At 37.6% G+C, this 20,566-nt stretch overlaps 1 protein-coding gene across 3 annotated transcripts in view; it reads left to right on the forward strand.

The window, feature by feature from the left end:
- LOC149940663 (sodium- and chloride-dependent GABA transporter 1-like) overlaps positions 1–20,566 on the forward strand; it is a 71,091-nt gene that overhangs the window by 35,534 nt on the left and 14,991 nt on the right. For 2 of the 3 annotated variants that reach the window (XM_090177000.1, XM_090176999.1), the window contains exons 2-6: positions 7,924–8,055; positions 13,758–14,052; positions 16,968–17,100; positions 18,744–18,878; positions 20,172–20,275. In XM_090177000.1, coding sequence (XP_090033126.1) covers positions 7,924–8,055; positions 13,758–14,052; positions 16,968–17,100; positions 18,744–18,878; positions 20,172–20,275 — 799 coding nt within the window. Of the gene's footprint in view, positions 1–6,757; positions 6,778–7,923; positions 8,056–13,757; positions 14,053–16,967; positions 17,101–18,743; positions 18,879–20,171; positions 20,276–20,566 lie in introns of those variants that run through there. The other variant, XM_090177001.1, reaches the window with a different exon arrangement.

Raw genomic sequence — 20,566 nt, forward strand, 5'->3', positions numbered from 1 at the left:
AGGTGGGCCCCATGGACCGTTCATGAAGTGGGCCCCATGTGGGCCCCATGTGGGCTCCATTAAACATGATAGCTGGGGCCCTTTGTCTCCTGGCAGTCACTGATTCTAGTCTATACTTTTGTTATTGTTAACATGGTTAGCTACTAGTATATTTTTGTGATAAAATGGTTAAATAGTTTCTATTTTTTAAGTGAAAATCAAAGATTTATTTATCTAAATATAGATTTTGTTTTTAAATGCATAAAGTTAGTAAATTAAATAGTATATATAGTCCTATAAAATCCTATAATTTTGTAAAAATAGTCCTATAAAGTGCTATATTTTTAGAAATATAATCCTATTTGTCCTATATTTTTAGAAATACAATCCTATTTTTAATATAAAAAAAATTAAGATTCGAGTGGGGGCCCTGCTAGCTTCGATCTCTGTAAAATCTATTGGGCTCTGCTTTGTGTAGAAAGACTGAAAATTAATACGAGTATCGTGTTTAAAAAGGCTCTAGCTCTATTTCTATCGCAATTTAGTCGAAAGGTCGAAATAAATAATGTAACCGAAAAACCCTTTCTAGTGCATTCCGAGAATTGTTTGGGAAATTCCGTGAAGGAATGGATCAAAACGAGACGTCGAATTTACTACCTCCATGAAAACGTAGTCATGTTTACTATAAAACACGTATAATTTCTTTTATACGCATAATATATTTTTTAAATTCGTTTTAAATTGATAAACCAAATAATTTTTTATTTTAAATCGAAAACTTTGGTTTTTATATAAATATCGAAGGGTTCGACATTCGTACAAATCCCGCAACCCTAGAGAAAAAGTATTTTAGAAATCTTGAAATTAACTTGAAAATAATAATAATAATCAGATAGGCTAATACCCAAGTCACCACCCTGGGCCCAAGTCATCTAGCGACTTTTATTGCCTTTTAAATTCGGGTTAAATTGCGTAGGAGAGTGGTGGCAAGCCCTTCATGCCAAGCGAGCCAACAGCTTCCTACACTTCCTATAACCGTTAACCTCTACAAGTTTTTATACAGAAATATGGACGAAAATAAGTTCCAAAATCTTGAAATCCACCTAAATAAAAACAGAAATCAACACGAAAATTGTACTCTGAAATCTCAAAATCAGTTTCTGATTTCTGAGATCACGCGAGATTTGATGGAAAATTCATTCCCATAGAGTAGTATCGCTCTGTACCTTTGGGCTGTGGCCGCCATTTTGGGGGCAGTTTTTTATCTATAGGAAAAATCATGGGTGACGTCGACATACGTCACGCCGATATTACTCTATTGAAAACCGCCTGGAGGCTACGTGCGTATACGTTTCATTTGAATGAGTGGCCCAGATGAACACTAGGTATACTATAAACTTCTGATACGAGAGACTCGAGCTAATAAGGAAAGCTGGCGGGTAAACAGGCGCTTCTGGCGAAAGCCTAATTGGCTTCAGTCAAATGCCGGGGCTTGTCTCGAATTAGTTATAAGCGAGGAAATGATGAACTGAGGGATTCTCAAAAGCGGATATAGATATCCACCGTGCGATTATAGATAGACGAGCTAGTTCTCCTTCGTCCGACGCTCATATGCCGTTTCCTACAGCGCTCACTCTCTCCGCTTGGCTGATTGATTCATTTGGCCGAAGGAAAGGGGATTGTGTTTGTGGAATGTATCGAAAGAGGGCTCTACTGTTTGTCGTCGGGGGTGTAGGTGGCGCTGCAAAAGGCATTTTCAATTGTTATTACTTCCCAGAGTCAACAAGTGGTCGCATCCGGACCCGCTTCTATTTACTCTCGGCCCACCCCTTCCCTAAAGACAGCCCGCGGAAAGTTTTATTTATATAACCCCCGACCTCTCCACCACTCACCCCCCCCCCCGCGTTACGCCTCGTGTTAAAAAAACGCAGGCGTACCAACGGGAGGGGTAATCCCCCTCGTTCCTTTTTATACTATCCCCCGATTCAGATTTCCTCTGGTTTGGTCCGATTTGTAGGATAGCCGTTTCCCCTTCCCGAAAATCCTTGAAGGGCGTATGAACTTACAGAGCAGCCAAGACTAAATAATCGGATAATTATTGAATAGGAATATAGGATTCACTGTTCTAAACAATAACTTCGATGGTGTACATATCATACATTTGGTTTCTAATCCCTTTAACTGATCTCTTATTGGTAGATACCGTAGCTTTGTACTTGTTCTGTCGCTCTTTCTGGGGCCCGGAGTTAGGTGTTTCCGGGGTCCGTGCCATCTCCGAACGGCCCAGCTTTAATGTTTTTGTTCCGCTGATTTTTTTTATTTCTGAGCTTGTTAAAAGCGTCAAATTCCAGATTTATTAGGAAGATGAAGCTCGCGAAGGAAAAATATTCGGGTTAATTTAAATCGGCAGTTTTTATAGAGTCGTTGTTGAGGAATTACACCAGGGGTGTGCCAGACACGGGGTCAGCAGGCATTGAGTCGAGAATAATATAGTGCCACAGACCAGACTTTCTCGATAGGCTTTAAGCTTAGCATTAGTGGCCACGAGACTGAAAATTAAGGAACTTTATCAAAGTATGCCTGGCGCCTTCTGTTGACAATATTAAACAGCCTTTGACAGAGCATTAATGTCTCGTGGAGTTGCATGCGCGTGCAGTCTGGTGCGAGACGAGAAAGGTAAATGATAAAGTTCCTCGATTTTCAGTCCCGTGGCCACTAATGCTAAGCTTTAAGAATATGGAGAAAATCCGGTCTGGGGCTCTATATTATTCTCGACTCAACGGCAGCGGGGGTGACTTGCCCCCGCTACTTTTTATCATGGCAGATTTTCCGCTGATATGTATTTCACTCAGTGTACTTAAGGCTGGTTTTCACTAAGGCAAAAACGCCACGACGGTGAACGTAGACGCGAAAAATTACCGTTGGAGATGTGAGCCGGTAAATTTACCGAGTTGTTTTACCGGTAAATTTACCAATTATTTTCATACAGCAAAAAACACCCAAAAATATTTTGTTAAACTTCAAATAAAAGAAGAAACAATTACATTTTACATTGGACCAGAAACCAAATCATTTTCCTGTTAAAGACTCCGAATTCCCGGCACTGTGATTTTACGTTCCATACATTTAAACGTATTTCTAAGGGGTTATCTAGGAGATTTATCTAACTTTAATGTAACCTAAGGCTATGGTAAAATTAAAATACTATTTTAATAATTATTGTGACATCAAACCATTATTTTGATTAAATAAAAAAGTTAATGGTAAATTTACCGTTTTTATTTTTACCGGTAAATTCACATCACTACCGTTAGGCCTAATACAATATTTTTACGTTGACGCTCACCGCTGTGGAGTTTTTGCTCTAGTGAAAACCAACCTTTATTTGGCACTGACGGACTCTTACGGTTGACTAAACATGCCACACATTTGTGTTTTGTTTTTTATCTCTCAGCATTTTTTCGGACGCAGCCTATTTAACCAGGTTGTGCTTATAATATTGTTTTCCCCCTCTCTCGTTAAAACGTTGGCACGCTCCCGAATTACACCTTTCTTTAGTTCAATGTTTGGTTACACGAAATGTAAGGTTTCATAATCTATAAGCGGAAATTTTCCTACTCCAATTTAAAAAATTATCTGCGAAATAATTTCATTTTCAAATTAGACTAATCAATTTGAACTTCTATCAACAGAACTTCCGCAATCAATTAATTTATTATAGTCAGCCCAACTCAGTCTTTACTGCCATCTACGCTGTTAGGTTGCCATTTAAAATATATCTTTGTGTGGTGTGTGTCTAAGGGTAGACACTAAAAGTATATAAGATTTATCTTGAAAAGAAGTAAGCGTCTCCATATACAAAATAATGCGGGTTAATTATCCTACGTGGTGTAATTTTTTAGCTGTGATGAGGTGAATGCTTCCGCTGCTTGGCCCAAAAATCGCTCGAATTGAAAAGTGCATCGAGCCAGCGAAGTTTCGCGTTTCATTTTAATTCCCTAGTTAGATACGTCACTTCAGTATTTATTGAGGCTCCATCTATTAAAGATTACAGATAATATTTAGAAGTAGTAGAAACCAAATCGAAAAATCGTCCCCTAGAACGCGTTCTTACTGGTTTTTAACGTCAGTGGCCCCTTGATTCTTTTAAGCCTGGTGGCCGAAATATGAAATTCGTTGATCCACCATAAATATGGAAATGCATAAACCATTTCAGTTTTGTAGAAACGGGATAAGAGACAATTACACCGCACTTGCCCAGTGACTAAAATTCAAACGCCGCGTTGAGAGCATTTACAAAATAAATATTCCTCCCGTTTGGAATATTTGAAAGTCAGCAATTATCCGTTGAGAAAAGAGGGGGTGGTTAGGCGTGTAAAAATCGAGTAAATTCTTCAAAAGAACAGCGCCTGAGATACGGAAAGAATGCCTCTTTAACCGGCACCGTCTTGGGAATGCACCGAGCCACGCTGTAAAATTATGTGCTGCCACTTGGAAATCCTATCTTGGATAACTACAAAGCGGTCCTTCAACAGCGTTGCCACATCAAATTATCGTACCAAGACCCGTAAAACTATCGTTTTCAGAAACAAATTATCGTACGCCTAGAAATTGGTAATTTCGTCTAAATGTTTGCGTTCAACTTGATAGTTAGAAATAAAAAATAATAACACCTATATGCGGGAATTGTTTAAAACAAAAAAATGGAAAATTAATTTTAACGCATTGAAAATTATGGACGAGTTATCGAAAATAGATCGATTCAGAAATGGCGTACAGGAAAACAAACATTTAGAGAGAAGCCATTGAAGGTTCGATATTATAGTGGGTTTGTATACCAGATGGAACCAAATTGAATTTTTTTGGTAAGAAGGGAATACACCCTTTGTGATTTATTACCTGAAAAAACAGTGCCTAAAACGTAGTTCACACTATACAATTAATTGGGCCACTTAAATGTATCCAACTAATTGTAAGCAAGAAAATTGTATAGTGTGATTAGAAAAAGTGGGAACAATTGTTAAAATTTGTCTGTTCACACTATAAAATTTTCTTGCTTACAATTAGTTGGATACAGTTATGTGGCCCAAATAATTTTATAATGTGAACTGGGCTTAACACTATTTTAAGCGATGTTTTATCTAAATAATATAAACAAAAGTTCAACTCCGGAATTATTCTTCATAAAAAAGAAACGAAAAATTATTTTTGCAGTAGTTTTTAGATAATTAAAAATTTTACGTTTCAAAATGTTGGCGCCATCTGGTAAGATTTCGTGCATTGGGAAATCGTTCTTTAATATCGTTACCCCGGTCAAAGGTTCTATATATTACGCCGGTAAAATTATGGTACGACTCAAATATTTACTCAAAATTATCGCCATGTATGATAATTATCGAACGTCTGGCAACGTTGTTACAAAAAAAAAGCGTAGGCAAGTCGCCCATTTTCTTAAAGAAACGAGAAGTATCAGTTACACGAAATTCCCGTAACGTGTGCCAAGCGGCATTGCTGGAGAAAGACAAGCATTCCAAGCTCGCAGATTTTTAGCTACACGTTTGTGGAAGGAAGAATCGTTCTTTGTTACGTATTCGCTCTGCCTCTCCGTAACGTGGGACGAACGTCACAATTAAACACTGTAGTAAACGTTTTCATCCCGCTTCTTTTTTTTCTGTCGTTAATTTCAGCGTTAAAGAGGTTGTTAAACTTTTCTTTCAATTCGACTACCGACGAATCCTTTAATGGCTTCCCACCAAATTGCCGCTTTCAACTTTCTAATCAAGTGGGGCTTTTAATTATTAACTCGTACCGGACCGACAGACAGGGTGGTCAATAAAAACTACCCTTTTTATATTGTTATTAATTTTCATTTGTTAATTGGAGCTTTGAGCCCGTAAAAATGGCGAGGTTTCACTCGGCGCGCGGTTATTCGTAATTAACGTAACCCCAGTTCGACTCCTCGCGCGCTGAGTTTTAATGAAGTGTATTTTCTGTTTTTCAAACCGACGTTGGATAAACCGATTGCTTTACTTTCCAAGAATACAAATCATTTTATAAAGTAGACATTAGATGGTGTAAGTCGAAGTATATCTCTTAAGAAAGAAATATCCTTCTGCCTAAAACTTCTGCCTAATTTAGACTTTTCAATAAATTTTCGTGTTTTAATATAAAAAGTAAGCGTTTTAAAATCAATGTTTTGAGAAACAAAAAAGAAAGTAAAATCGTACCGGTATCAATAATAAATTAGTCTCGTTTCTAAAATAGGTGTTTCTATAAAATACGTGAGGTCACGTGTAAATGTTTTTTCTACGTCAATTGACGGATTTTGAAATGACGTTTTAGCGCGCGACACTACAGGTACATGTCTTGGGCACACAGCCTTCTTTGCGTGCTTTTTTGACCATAACATGTAGAGGTATTTTCACGCGCAAAATGAATTTTAAAAGCCGTCACTAGCTAAAGTTATTGAAGATAGAGAGCGCGCGCTCGAGTCGATAAAGATTTTGGTATTTGAAGTCGACGTGCGAAACGCGCGTGCCAATAAAGCACTAAAAGGCTTAAGCTCGTGACGCGGGAAAAAACATTTTATACATTTAATTTTTTTATTGATTTATTTTAAAAACAATTAATAAATAAGACTATCTATTTTTATTATAGTATACGCGTTTCCTATAAAACGTGTCGCGCTTTTCAATGGACATCTTTATATATCGCTTTCATTGTCTCTGTTCACTACCGACTAAATAATTTAGTCGGTAGTGCTCTGTTAATGACTACCAGGCTGTTAGTGAAAGCGAGGTAAGGCCATTAGTGATCTTGGGGATACGCTTACACCATTTCCTTTGAGAATTTGGGAAACCGAAAACCATATTATTATTGCATAATTGGGTCAATTGAATTCGGATAATTCCCAATGGGATATATTCGCGTTATTCGGGATCTGATACGTAATAGAATCATAAGTAACGCCGTAAGGGTAAGTGTGGCATTGGACGATATCGGTTAGGAAAAGTTTGACGTCATTGAGATTGGGTAATCGAATGTTTCGGAATACATAACTCGTCACTTCATACAATTTGTGTTTAAGAAAAATGACTATTAGTGCACTCTTAAATATTTTGTTAAAAAATAGATGACTTAGAATTAAATAGTTTTTATGACTATCCAACGTTTAAAGGCCAATTAGTTTGGCCACCAAACTTGTCCAACTAATTGTCAGTGAATTAAGCAGTGTGAAGCCCAGTTTACACTATACAATTAATTGGGCCACTTAATTGAAACCAACTAATTGTAAGCAAAGAAAATTGTACAGTGTCAACAGAAAAAGTTGGAACAATGGTTACAATTTTTCTGTTAACACTGTACAATTTTCTTGCTTACAATTAGTTGGTTTCAATTAAGTGGCCCAATTAATTGTATAGTGTGAACTGGGCTTTAGACGCAAACGTTGGTACACGTTTTCGTGGACCAACACGCAACTTTATTCGGTTAGGTGGAAGCTTTTTACGTGTTTAATTTGTTTGAGTTATACAACTATTTGAAATTCAATATATATGAATAATTTTGACATTCTAAATCTAATATTCAAATTTCATACAGTAAACATTATAGCGGATGACAATAAAAAATACGAATGATCCCGTTGGAGGAAACCAAACCGTTAGCCTTCGTATGAACAATTGTAGCGCTATCGCGACCAATAATAATTGAATATAAACTCATTGTTTGGTGGAAAAGTGTAAACCGCGCAGGGTGACCAATTAATTGCTATATCGGATATGAACTACTAATTTGGCATCAATCATTTACATAGGCTGAACGGTACTTTAATAAATGATAAATTCGTAAATTCGAATAAATCTTAGGAACTTTACTTACTGTCGAATGTACGTTGAATGAGTGATAGTAAATAGGATCTGATTTCTTTTTTCATTTCCCTCATAGGCGCTTTCCTAATTCCTTACCTGTTGACGCTATTCCTGGCTGGGATTCCGACCTTCTTCCTGGAGACGTCTCTCGGCCAGTACCTGAGCATCGGAGGACTCGGAGTCTGGAAAATATGTCCCATCTTCAAAGGCAAGTTGTCTCTTTCCTCATTAACATCGCTCAGCCGTGTCTTAATTAAAACTAGCTCCTCACCTTCGGTCTGCTTCAGTTCCCCCATTTCTCAGCCTGTATTCTATCCCCCCCCCCCCCACCGAGAATGTATTTATTTATACTTACGGAGAAGGAATATGTTGAGACGAGCCGAGGGGCATCTTGGTCTAGTTTTCCCAAACCAAGAGAAGGTAAAGCTGCGTTTCAATCGCGTCAGTTTTAGGGAACGAATGACGCACTGGAGCCCTTTGATTGCCTTTTAAGTGGAAGAGCATACGGATAGGTGGATTGGGAGAAACGTTCAAAATTGGGTCAAAGTAGTTATTCTTCCTAAGTATACACGATAATGTTTTCGCGTTTAACAGGGAACCTAAAGTCATTTATAGCCAGGAATAATATCATTTCACAGATGGCAACAACAGCTTGAAAAGTAGAAATTTTAAATTAGCTAAAAACCATGAATATTTTACGTTTTACCTTTTTTGTTGCGCTTTTGTTTATAATTTTTACGTTTAAAACTGTAATAGATAATTAAGTATTTATTCGCTTACCGTATAAATGTTTTAATTTGCGCCATCTTGTAGAACTTATAAATCAAACCTCGAATGGCGTATCGCTAAATGTTTGTTTCAGTGTAAGCAATTTGGGAATCGGTGTAGTTCGTTTTTAAGATTTATAAAGGCTATTTTGGGTAAACATTGGCCGACCTTTGCCACTCCCTCCCGTCGAAATCGTAATCACTCTCCTTGTATAAAGCAGGATTAAAATCTCTATCATTATAAAATAAATATACGAATCCTGAATTTTTAATTTTATTTGTGGCGTAACAGGTGTGCGTAAAAAAACTCGAGCTATATAAACGCCAGATGGTTCTGCTATTATTAAAAAAACCTTTACGAAATATTTGAGTAGAAACTCTGCCAGTTTTCGTAGGAATTCAACAAGTTGACGTTTTAACGTTTTTTACGTGTGGCGCCGTTTGTAGTTTAAAGAGTTATATTCCGGTTTTTATGGAGCAATAAACGTAGGGCATTGTACCGCGGATTAAACAACCTTACAGGAACCACGGTTCTTTTTCATACATTTTACCACAAGCCTATAATTATTTTTGATATAAGTGTGTCAGTTCCTTATCTTCCGCGGGTTAAATTTTACAGAGAGCCATTTACTAGAAGGAACATACATTCTTGGTCGACTTTAGACTAAAGCATTAGGGGTAATAGGCGCTCTTTGTCTCGAGAAATTGAAAGCGTAAGACTGGGGCATGATGATTTGTTTTAAGTCGCGTAGTTTTCTAACTAGAGGAGCTTCTCTATGTCGTCAATTCTACATTAGTCCACACATAGCTGACACACTTATAAAATATAGTTATAGACTTATGAGTTTACCTTACTAGCCGATGAAGAAATTTGCTTTAAACAAAGTTGCCAGAGTTTATAGCGACAAAAATCATATCAAATTCATATAACAAAGCGAATGTGTATATTACCATAAGTAACATAGGACACTTATTATTGACTTAAAGGTGATTAAATCTTAATTTAGTAGCCGAACTGAAAAGGTGGGTAAAAATGGCGACCCACCCATCAAAATTTGAATTTATATGAAAGACCAATAAGAAACTGCTATTTCGTTACACGTCGTCTGAAACGCAAACGATTTTAAACCGAAAACACGAAACTACGCAAGACAGGAAATTCGCCTCCATATAAATTAAAATTTCGCAGGGAGGGACGATATTTTTACCCACCTTTTAATATATCGTCCTTGGTAAGTTGGTAGTTGTATATTTCGCCTTGGGTATATTCAAACACTAGTTTGCGCTAGAGAGGATCTTGGGACCTTACAAGTAATGTTGGCTTACTCCACTATTGAGCCTCGGGTGGGCTGGCCAGGTCAATGGCGTAGACAGGGGGGGTTTCGGGTCCAGACCTCCCCTTTGGCCACCTACCTTTAACTGTACTAAATTACCACCCCCTTCTCGAACACCCCCCCCCCCGTACGGTGTTTCCACATGTAGGCGAAAAGTCCATTTTTAGTGACAGCTGTTTCGTTTAGGTCTTAGGACCCCACTTTGTACCAGAAGTATCAATAATTTGTTTTGTGATAGATACTATTGCATTCAATTTAATATTCACTTACAAACGTAAATATTTTTTTAAAAGTGTCAAAAGAATTCGATAAAAATTTTAAATACAAAAATCGTTTATTTTAATTGTGGAATTTTTCAGAGAAAACTAAACATTTTCCAACTAAAATATAGGAAAATCAAAACAGATGACTTGAGAAAATAAAATTTCACTTTTGGACCGGAAATGAGAAGATGAACGCCACACATTTATTTTTGGCAATTGGCAACTTGTTTTCGAATTCCGGGGATATTTTCTTCTTCTATTACTATATCATTCTCCATTTCATCGCTGGAGATGATCTCTAAGAAGGAGCGAAAAACGTTATTTCTTCTTCTTATCCTGGGAATTTTGGACTCCACCAACAAGGAATTTATGTTGCTGAGAACGTACCAAAGAAGTACTGAATCTCGCAATTTAAATCCAAATAGTAACAACCTCTGTCGGGGATCTATTTTGAAAAGCATTTCTTGACAGGGTATAATTTATTATCTACCTACTATTTCGCTAATTATGATTAATTAAATTAATTATTTCTTCAATTTACTTTTTATGAAATTAAGTAGAACTAAATTAGTAATTAAATAAAATATGGATTTCTAAAGGACGTATGAGATTAGGTAGTAGATCATGCTAGAGGGCCTAGAAGATACACTGGTAAGTTCTCAGTAACCTAAATAACATCGTGAATCTACCTGTAACGTTATATTCCAGTCATTTTTCAGGGTAAAAGAAAACGATTGCTTACAATTCTTTAGAATCGTATTCCTCTAAACAAAGCTAGATTACGTGTGGATAAATGTTGGTTGGTTTTTGAAACGGAGCTAGCGTTAGCGAGCGATGCTTCCTTATCACCGACTAAAATGGCGATATGTTTCTTATCGTCGTAGGCATAGTAAAAACTAACCGATTGGAAATAATTTTTGAAAGTTATTAGATCTATCATGTATAGCTGTGTCGTAACTGAACCAACATTTTAAATAACTATCTGTGGTTTGAGATATTCGAGTTTATGGGAAGCTACGACCACCTTATAAAAAATTAATGCCCCCGGTGCCCCCCCCTGGCTACGCCACTGCTACGAATGCGTCTGGAGAAACCGGTGTGTCTTAAACTACGTCGAATGTAAGATCTTCAAAATCATTGGCTAGTCGCCGTCGAAGAGCGAAATTCTCGGCTATAAACCACGCCACCCAGTAGCGGACTGACCAGAAGTATAAGGCTATTATTTAGTTTGAATAATGTCTCATATTTACGAGGGCCCACTTCAGTAGAAGCCCTCAAGTTCCACTTGCCATCGGGCAAGGCCACCCTATGTACAGTCCACCACAGACGCCACCGTGAGAATCACTAGGGCCACCGCGGTGTTGCTGAGACATTCGAAGTGTATACGTTTCCTAATACGTCTGATATTGGTTCGCTCGAGGGCCGGGTTCCTCAGGAGACAACCTGATTTTATTTCTAACGATACTTAATGCGAGTAAAGCCAGAGTTCCTACGCAGTACTGATGAGCCCCAAAAGGACGAAACCGGTCTACTGTTGGAATCTCTGGCTAAAATTTTGACTTTTGATATAAATATCTTAACGTTGGAATTCAACGGAAGCCCGAGCGTAAAAGATGTCTGCTGAATAGCGACCGCCATGCAATAATTGGTGAAGAATTTCACTATAAATTGCAATGGACTGCTCACACATATAGGGCACGCTGAATGTTTATTATATGATACTAAATGCGTCAAGAATTTCTGAAGGTTCGATTAAACCTGTATAATTCCGAAACTAAGAGTAGAAGCGGATCTGGTTCATCTACGTTGGGTTTTTTCTCGCTATCATAGTGTGCCAAAATCTCATTCCAAAACAGCTCGAAAAATGAGAAACCCGCTGCAATTATTATATTTATATCCGTATATACTTCGAAGGCTTAGAGAACTTCATTTTTTTCTCAACCAACGAAATATCGTTCCGCTAGCCCAATTTTTTTCGTACCCCTTCGAGTTTTAAGAGCTTTCTAAAATAATCACTACCGAAGGTTGGTTCGGCGGAAAAAAAGGAAAAACTCGCATTTTTAGCAAAAAAAAAGCGCTAGAGAAGAAGTTATTTTAGAGTCAGTTTCTTACTTCGAAGTGATCTTGGCTATCATTCCATCTTTCTTCAAAATCCACCTATCTTTTTTTCTTCAAACATTTCCCCAAGGTATGCCCAGTTACTCTTGCCCTAATTACGTCATTTTTTATAAGCATTTTCACCCCGAGTGCAGCATCGTCAGCTTATTTACTTTAATTATAAATAGAATCATTCTGATATTGTAAGACATGTAAGAATATTAAATAGATTTTTAAAATTTAATGTTAACAAGTCGGTATCACCTTAATCTATCGTACCAAAATACTCCACGTCATTAATTCACGCGCCATGATTGGCCCGCCATCTACTATTAAAAATGAGAAATGTTTAGTGCGCTAAGTACTTTTATCCCATTACTACCAAAAATAAATAGATTTAGCTTTAGGAAAACTTTATTTATTGAGGTGCCATCTACGTAAGTGACGTATTCTCCTAAATCTGTAACCGGAGTGTCTTCTCTCTTTGTGAGAAAAACGGGAGAGATTACACGGGAAAGGCGAATGGACGTGATTTTCATTCCAGGAATCACGAACTGAACAGGGTGCTGCCCATATATTTTCTGTTAATCTGAATATATTCTTGGTAAAAGTAAATACATGATTGGTAAAAGTAAATACATGATTGGTAAAAGTAAATACATGATTGGTAAAAGTAAATACATGATTGGTAAAAGTAAATACATGATTGGTAAAAGTAAATACATGATTGGTAAAAGTAAATACATGATTGGTAAAAGTAAATACATGATTGGTAAAAGTAAATACATGATTGGTAAAAGTAAATACATGATTGGTAAAAGTAAATACATGATTGGTAAAAGTAAATACATGATTGGTAAAAGAAAAACCATGATTGGTAAAAGAAAAACCATGATTGGTAAAAGTAAATACATGATTGGTAAAAGTAAATACATGATTGGTAAAAGTAAATACATGATTGGTAAAAGTAAATACGTGATTGGTAAAAGTAAATACGTGCTTGGTAAAAATAAAAACGTGCTTGGTAAAAGTAAATACATGATTGGTAAAAGTAAATACATGATTGGTAAAAGTAAATACATGATTGGTAAAAGTAAATACATGATTGGAAAAAGTAAATACATGATTGGTAAAAATAAATACATTCTTGGTATAAGTAAATACATTCTTGGTATAAGTAAATACATTCTTGGTATAAGTAAATACGCTCTTGGTATAAGTAAATACATTCTTGGTATAAGTATAAATACGCTCTTGGTATAAGTAAATACATTCTTGGTATAAGTAAATACATTCTTGGTATAAATAAATACATTCTTGGTATAAGTAAATACATTCTTGGTATAAGTAAATACGCTCTTCGTATAAGTAAATAAATTTTCGGTATAGTTATCCAGTTCTGATTTTTTGGTAAGCTTGTCTTTCAGTCGCATTTTGCTTTCGCTTTAGGAGTGGGCTACGCGGCGGCCGTGATGGCGTTCTGGCTAAATTCCTACTACATCGTGGTGCTATCTTGGGCTCTCTACTATATCTTCAACTCGCTGGCGTCCGACGTCCCGTGGCGGACGTGCGACAACTGGTGGAACACGGAGTTGTGTCAGTCGGAGTACGGAGATTCGGCCGCCCTGGCACACGCCGCCGCCGCCAACTGCACCTTCAACACCTCGGCCGCCTGCCAATCGGTCATCGCTGAGTCCGGAAACTACTCCACCGTCTACCGGAGTCCCGTCAAGGAGTACTGGGAGTAAGTGCAAACTAGGACAATCCGTCATCTTTCCTATACTATCGATGTATCTTCGAAAGTTTACGAAAACTTTATACTTCCACGGCCAGCAGAGGCGGACTGGCGACGTTCTAGTCAGGTGTGAATTGTATTCTCACGCCCCCCCCTTTACCCAATTCAAGCAGAGGAAAGTCGCTGGAGGAAGTTTACTGAACTAAAAAAGATCGTTCAAATTTCGATTGAAAAAACTAAACCCTTACCCACATAAATTGGCCCCTGTGTTCCAAACCATCCGCAAAGCATAATTTTGCCGCGGTCCCATGAGATTTGACCCACCTGCCCACGTGGGAAGTCTGCTTCTTTCTCCCAGTTGAAAGTGGGGCTTGAAATTTGCCCGCGAATGACTCCTGCCTTTGCCAAACGTATTCGCCTATAGATTGGTTTCGTTGGTTGATGAAAGCATTCTTTTAGGTTTCACTAGGACAAAAGGTCGTGACGGTTGCTACTGTCTTTTAAAAACTCCGTTAGTCCATAAAGGATGGATATAACTCGAGAAAAAATGCCGTGATGGTGAGCGTTGACGCAAAGAATGTTCGGCGCTAGCTCGTTGACACAGATCAGCGATTTGGGAGTAGAAACTAAATCGAAAAGCCGTCTGGTAACACGAGCTACGATTAGTTTTTAACGTTAGTAGCTAATGTTAAACCTGATGACAGAAACGTTAAAATTGTTGATCCAAGCAGTGCCGCAGCTACAGAATCGCCCCCCCCCCCGGGTGGCCCCTGTGTTAGCCGCTTTTTTGCCACCCCTCTCAATACTTTTCTATTAGCAAAATCGCACCCAAACAAGCGTCCCCCTCTGCCCTCCCCCTTGCTACGCTACTGGGTCCCTCTAAACATGTAACTTCATGCTCATTATAAATTCGCTCCCATTGAAAAGTGCTTCGAACCTGCGAAGGTGGATATTCCTTTTCATAACCAAGTCGAACGCTTCTTTCGTAAGAGAGTTATTATAAACTTCCACTGTCAGGTATTAAAAGCGAGCGGAAGGGAATTTTACTGGCTCTACCGCTCTTCTAATTTGAAGACTATCCATTGGCTTCTTAGAAAATCCTCGTAAAAAGCCAACCGAAGAGAACGTAATTCAGGTCTTCCCGAAATTAATTAATTAGACTGGAGAGGGATAGAGAGAGAGGTGAGGTTCGTTTTAATTTCCTCGACGTAGACTCTTCTTCGTTCGACAAAAGTGTCGTCGATTCCATATCACCCTCCGATTCGTTTTCATCCAGACGGAAAATTGGTGCGCCTAACTTTGGTCTTTTAGCCTTCGCAATGTGACCCGACAATTCGCTCGAAACTGGACGCATTCGCCTATTTCGAAGCTACGTCTATATATTCACCGATTTCATCCAGTTCGTTTCTAGGTGAAGCCAGCAGGGGGATTTGAAATGTCTTTACACCGCGGCGCTTCGTCGATAGAGAATCAGTCCTTCGATAATAATAATCTGGCGTCCTTTTAAAGGACTCCCTCGGTAGTTAAAACCAGCGCGGTTTTGTCGAATTTAAGATCCGGTTGTCCGAAAGGGTCCTCTCTCTTTCTCCGAACGTGCTCGTAGGTTCGTTTTACGACCTATAAAATCAGGGCGACAAACTATACGGACGTCCATTTCGTGACGCTGCCAAAACTCGCCTCTAGATTTCTTCCCTACCCGCCAGTTTGTTAAAAACCAGAAGTCTATTATTCTGTTTGAAGTATCCCATCCGTAATGCCGAGTATAGAGACCGTCTCAGAGTAATAAACTTCCGTTGTAAAACTAGGATAAATCTTTTTAGTTTCGGTGTAAATTTTAAGGAAACTTTTATCTTTTTTATACCCGCAATAACTCGGATATGGCGCCACGAAAATTTCGTTCTTAACAATGCTATTTTGCATAATAATAGGAACAGCCCTATTATACTATCTTTACGGAGGTGCGAAAATTGCCCTATAGCTCTATAAAATTGTCGAATTAAGGGTTGATACGACAAATTTTATAACCTAACCGCTGTCGGATATATAACAAAAAACTTTTGTTGTTCTTTTTTGACGGTGGGTTGCATTCGTCGCTGCGCGGTCTCGCCTCAAATTTGAGACCAACTCAAGTTTGAGAGAGTGAGTATGAGACAAGTCCAAAAATATTTCCTCTTTGTCAATGATACCGAGAAGAGTCCCAAATATTTTATCTTTGTTCATGACACTGAAAAGAGTTCAAAATATTTTTTATTTTGTCCATGAGACTGAAACCAGTTGAAAATATTTTCCCTTTGTCCATGAGACTGAAACGAGTAAAAAATATTTTCCCTTTTGTCCATGAGACTGAAACGAATCCAAAATATTTTCTCTTTATCCATGAGACAGAAACGAATCCCAAATATTTTCTCTTTGTCCATGAGACTGAGGCTTAGTTCCAAATAATACTCGTAAATAATTTTCGTATACATCCTTTAGATTAAATTAATCCAAATGAAAAAGAGTAATTCCCCCTTTTTAATTTAAATTGACATATTTTGTAGAAGTTAATGGGTATGTTTACAAATTACGAGTAATTTTCTTCCCTCGAAATCTTGATAACTTTTATTACAATGTCTGAACAAAAATGTAACGTGTTTTTCGAACTCAAGTCGAAAATTGTCCTTAAAAGTGTGATCTGAGCCCAAATCCGACTCAGGGCTCCCTTTTTTAATCACATTTGAAAAGCATTTAAGATGACGTCCTTAAAATAATATAAGTGAAAACCTATGAACCCGAGTCGAGTCCATATGAATTTTATGGTTTTTAATGACTCTAAGACGCATAATTGATTTTTCTGTGTTAATGATCCCATAGAGGCGAGCTCGAATCCGACTCTAGGTGAGCTGTTTATTTGTGATGTAACTTTCATATTTTATTTACCTTAGACGTAACGTTCTTCAAGTTTCTTCGGGTTTGGGCGAACCGGGCGACATCCGATGGCCTCTTGCTGGAACTTTGGCCCTTGCTTGGCTCTTCTGCTACTTCTGCATCTGGAAGGGCGTCAAATGGACAGGAAAAGTACTTGTCTTTTTTCCTTTTTTTGGTGTGTTTAGAAGTAGCGAATTCATTTTAATTTATTCTATTAGGAGGAAATTATTCACCAAAAGTGTACCTGTTTTGCTAATTTTAATTATTTTTATCACTTTTAAAGTTTTTTGATTTATTTTTCGTTATCCTACGAGCTGTGTGACGTTGAAGTATATGTATATAGTTTTATTCCAGTATGTCAGTGAATCAAAATATTTACTGAAAGCTTTGTGGACTGATGAATTATTGACGTCATACTTAAATGGATAAGCGCCTCTAGCGTACAAATAATAAATACGCGATCTAAAAACAAACTATCATACGCCTCGGCACGAGTTCACTAGGACGACGAGGCAAAGAGTGTCTGTTAGGCATAACCAGGTCCGGATTAACACTATTGAGGGCCCTGTGCAAAGTAGAATTGGGGGCCCCTTAAAAGTCAGACCTTACTTTTTGACTTAAAAAATATTGAAATTATAATATATATAAAAAAAATGGAAAAAAAACATTTATTTCGAAGACGGGAGCCCCCAAACATCGGAGCCTTTGTGCCATGGCACACTTGGCACATGCCTATCAACTTACTCTGAATTCCAAAAAAAAAATGTCTGGACATTCTAGAATAGATCTCAATCTTAATTTACATATAAAAATCAAGTTATTTTCGGTCCATTGTAGAATCGTTCTTGTAGTTTGTAGAATTGGCATTAGCAATCCTTTGCTCAGTGATAATATGTAGCACAGACTAAAACTGGACCGGAAATGGATGATTTCCCCATGTAAATTTACATGATGATTTTTGCTCACGTGCTTGAGTAATTTGAGGAATAAGTTTTTAAACAAAAATGAGGCGACTCTGCTTAGAAATTTATGTTACGTATACAAAGTATTCATTGAAAATATAGAAGAGTAACAGCAACTAGGTCGATTTATCGTCTTTAGTCAGAGTTCCGCATTACCCATATGGCTGGCTAGGCTGAATTAAGTCTAGTGGCCCGCAAAGAGCAGGGGCCAAGCAGAGGCCCATGCATCACAAAGGGGGGGACGATGTTGAGGGGCTGAGCAGCCCAAAGAAGCTAGAAGCCTAGGAGTCCCGCCATGGGTTAATACGATACTGTTTAGGCCTACTAACTTTCTATGCTATGATTTCCACTTAATTTATTAAAATGTATATTAACCGGAAGTACCCCGTGCAAAGTCCTAGCTTAGGAACCTCGAGACACATTTTAAAACCCAAAATCTTCTTCTCGAAACGAGCTTGCTGAATTCTTCGAAAATAGTACATAACATTTCATGAACTTTTTCATTAATTTTGTTTATATTAGGTTAGGTTAGTTTGGGTTATGTCAAGTTTCAAGGGAGTACAACCTTAGCACGTAAGATTAAGCTTCCATCATTGCTCACTCGTGAAGCGATAAACGTAAACGCTTTTATAGTTAGGTCTAGCGTCTTCAATGCCTTTAATTAACTCCATTTGAATTTTCTAAGAAACTGGGGGAAAAGGAAATTGTACACTAAACATTTATCTGTCTTGCTATTAGATGAAGCGTCAGTCACTGGACGTACTCAGGCGGCGTAACTTAAGTGGTGTTTTTCAAAGTACTTTAATCGTTTTATCGCTGGTGTGTTTTCAGGTAGTATATTTCACGGCGTTGTTTCCGTACGCGCTGCTGTTCATCCTTCTGATCCGAGGCATCACTCTGCCCGGCGCCTGGGACGGAATCATCTTCTACATTTATCCGGATCTATCTCGTTTACGAGACTCCCGGGTGAGAAGACGCAAACGTTAGAATCGCTCACTGAATACTGAATTTAAAAACATCGTAACTTGGAAAATCAAATTTTAAGATCTCTAATAAATATAGGAAAGATAATTTCTGTTATATATTTATCGGAATGTATTATTAATCTCTTGTCAGTTCATGGAACAACAAACGATCTTGTCTAGGACATGACTGTCGTTAGCTTGTGGCCCAAGTCTTGAGAGTATAAACGTTTTCATCCTATAATAGAGGGATTTAAATGGGGGGTGAACCGGAATTTATATCAAACTTCCGGCGCTTTTTTCCAGTTGAGTGTTGGGACATCTATCGGAAGCCTTTTGCAAGGGTAAAAATAAAAACAAGTTCATTTTAATCACATGATTTTATCATATTTTAAATGGTAGCTTAGGCTGGTACATATTTTATCCATAGTATTTTACCGCTCCATTGCCAGTATTTTAAGAAAAAAAAAGAAAATTGAAAAATTTATTTTAAAACAGTGACAGTTACGATGTTTTTAAAGTCAGATAACGTAATATATGCAATAAAGCCCTTTAATTATTAATATATTAAGTGTTCCCTTTATGCGTAATACCATAAGTAACATAATAGCATATGTATGACATTTGCCGATACAACACCGCCGTCGAAAAATTTGGAGTTTTTCTAAGAAACTTTATTTTTCTTCTTTCAAAAACATTTTGGAATTTGATTTTCCAAATTTTCAAAAGGGGGAAACATTTTTTACCATCCCAGCCGAGTAATTTTCGCCGCAGAGAGTTTTCATAGGGGGAGCAATCTTCATACTTAGTCAAAAGGGGGAAGAAACTTCATACCTTTTTTAGTGCATTTATAGCTCATAAAAGGGAGGGAATCCCCCCCCCTGCGGGCGCCCATGCCCTCGACTACTAGCGTCACCTTTGTTGCAAACACAGAATTACGTCACTATGGGCACAGCTTACGTATGTGGATAAAATAAACACGAAACGCGTTTAGATCCCGAAATTTTACACAGTCAAGAAACGAAGCTAGTGTTTTTACTGATAAATTTTATCTGATTCATTATTTTGCCAAAGTTTGAAGGCGCTTTTCATTTCTCTAACCCTTGGCCTCTAATGGTAAACAAGCGAGACGAGGCAACTACATTCCCGGATGCTATCTTCTATATTTTTGTTGTCACTCTGAAAAGTTAAAAATACCCAAGTGTCATTCTCATGGTTATTATGTTACTTTTTACCAGAAGTATATAAAATAACTCTTTCTCTAACGTATACAACGTGGATTTTGGTCGCATTTCAGGTGTGGATCGACGCTGCCACTCAAATCTTCTTCTCTTACGGATTGGGCCTGGGATCTCTCATCGCCCTCGGCAGTTACAACAAATTTAGCAACAATGTTTACAAGTAAAAAAAGACTTTATTCTTTAATTTATCCCTCCCCCACCCCGGTTCCTTTGTCAACCAGAAACTGACTTCGTCCGTCGAAATTTCAATCATGGTTTTTTAAATGGTAAGGAATACTGATATTAGAATTTAACTGGTTTGGGATGAAAATAATTTTTATATAACCGATAAACAATTAATAAAGTTTACATTTCGACAAACATGAAACATCGGTATCGATTCAAATATCGGTAAAAAAAGTGATATTGCTTGAAATATCGATTTAAAAAAGGTTATATTGCTTGAAATATC

Source organism: Leiobunum rupestre, chromosome 6 (genome assembly GCF_980474605.1).
Source record: "Leiobunum rupestre chromosome 6, qqLeiRupe1.1.hap1, whole genome shotgun sequence".
Classification (NCBI taxonomy): domain Eukaryota; kingdom Metazoa; phylum Arthropoda; class Arachnida; order Opiliones; family Sclerosomatidae; genus Leiobunum; species Leiobunum rupestre.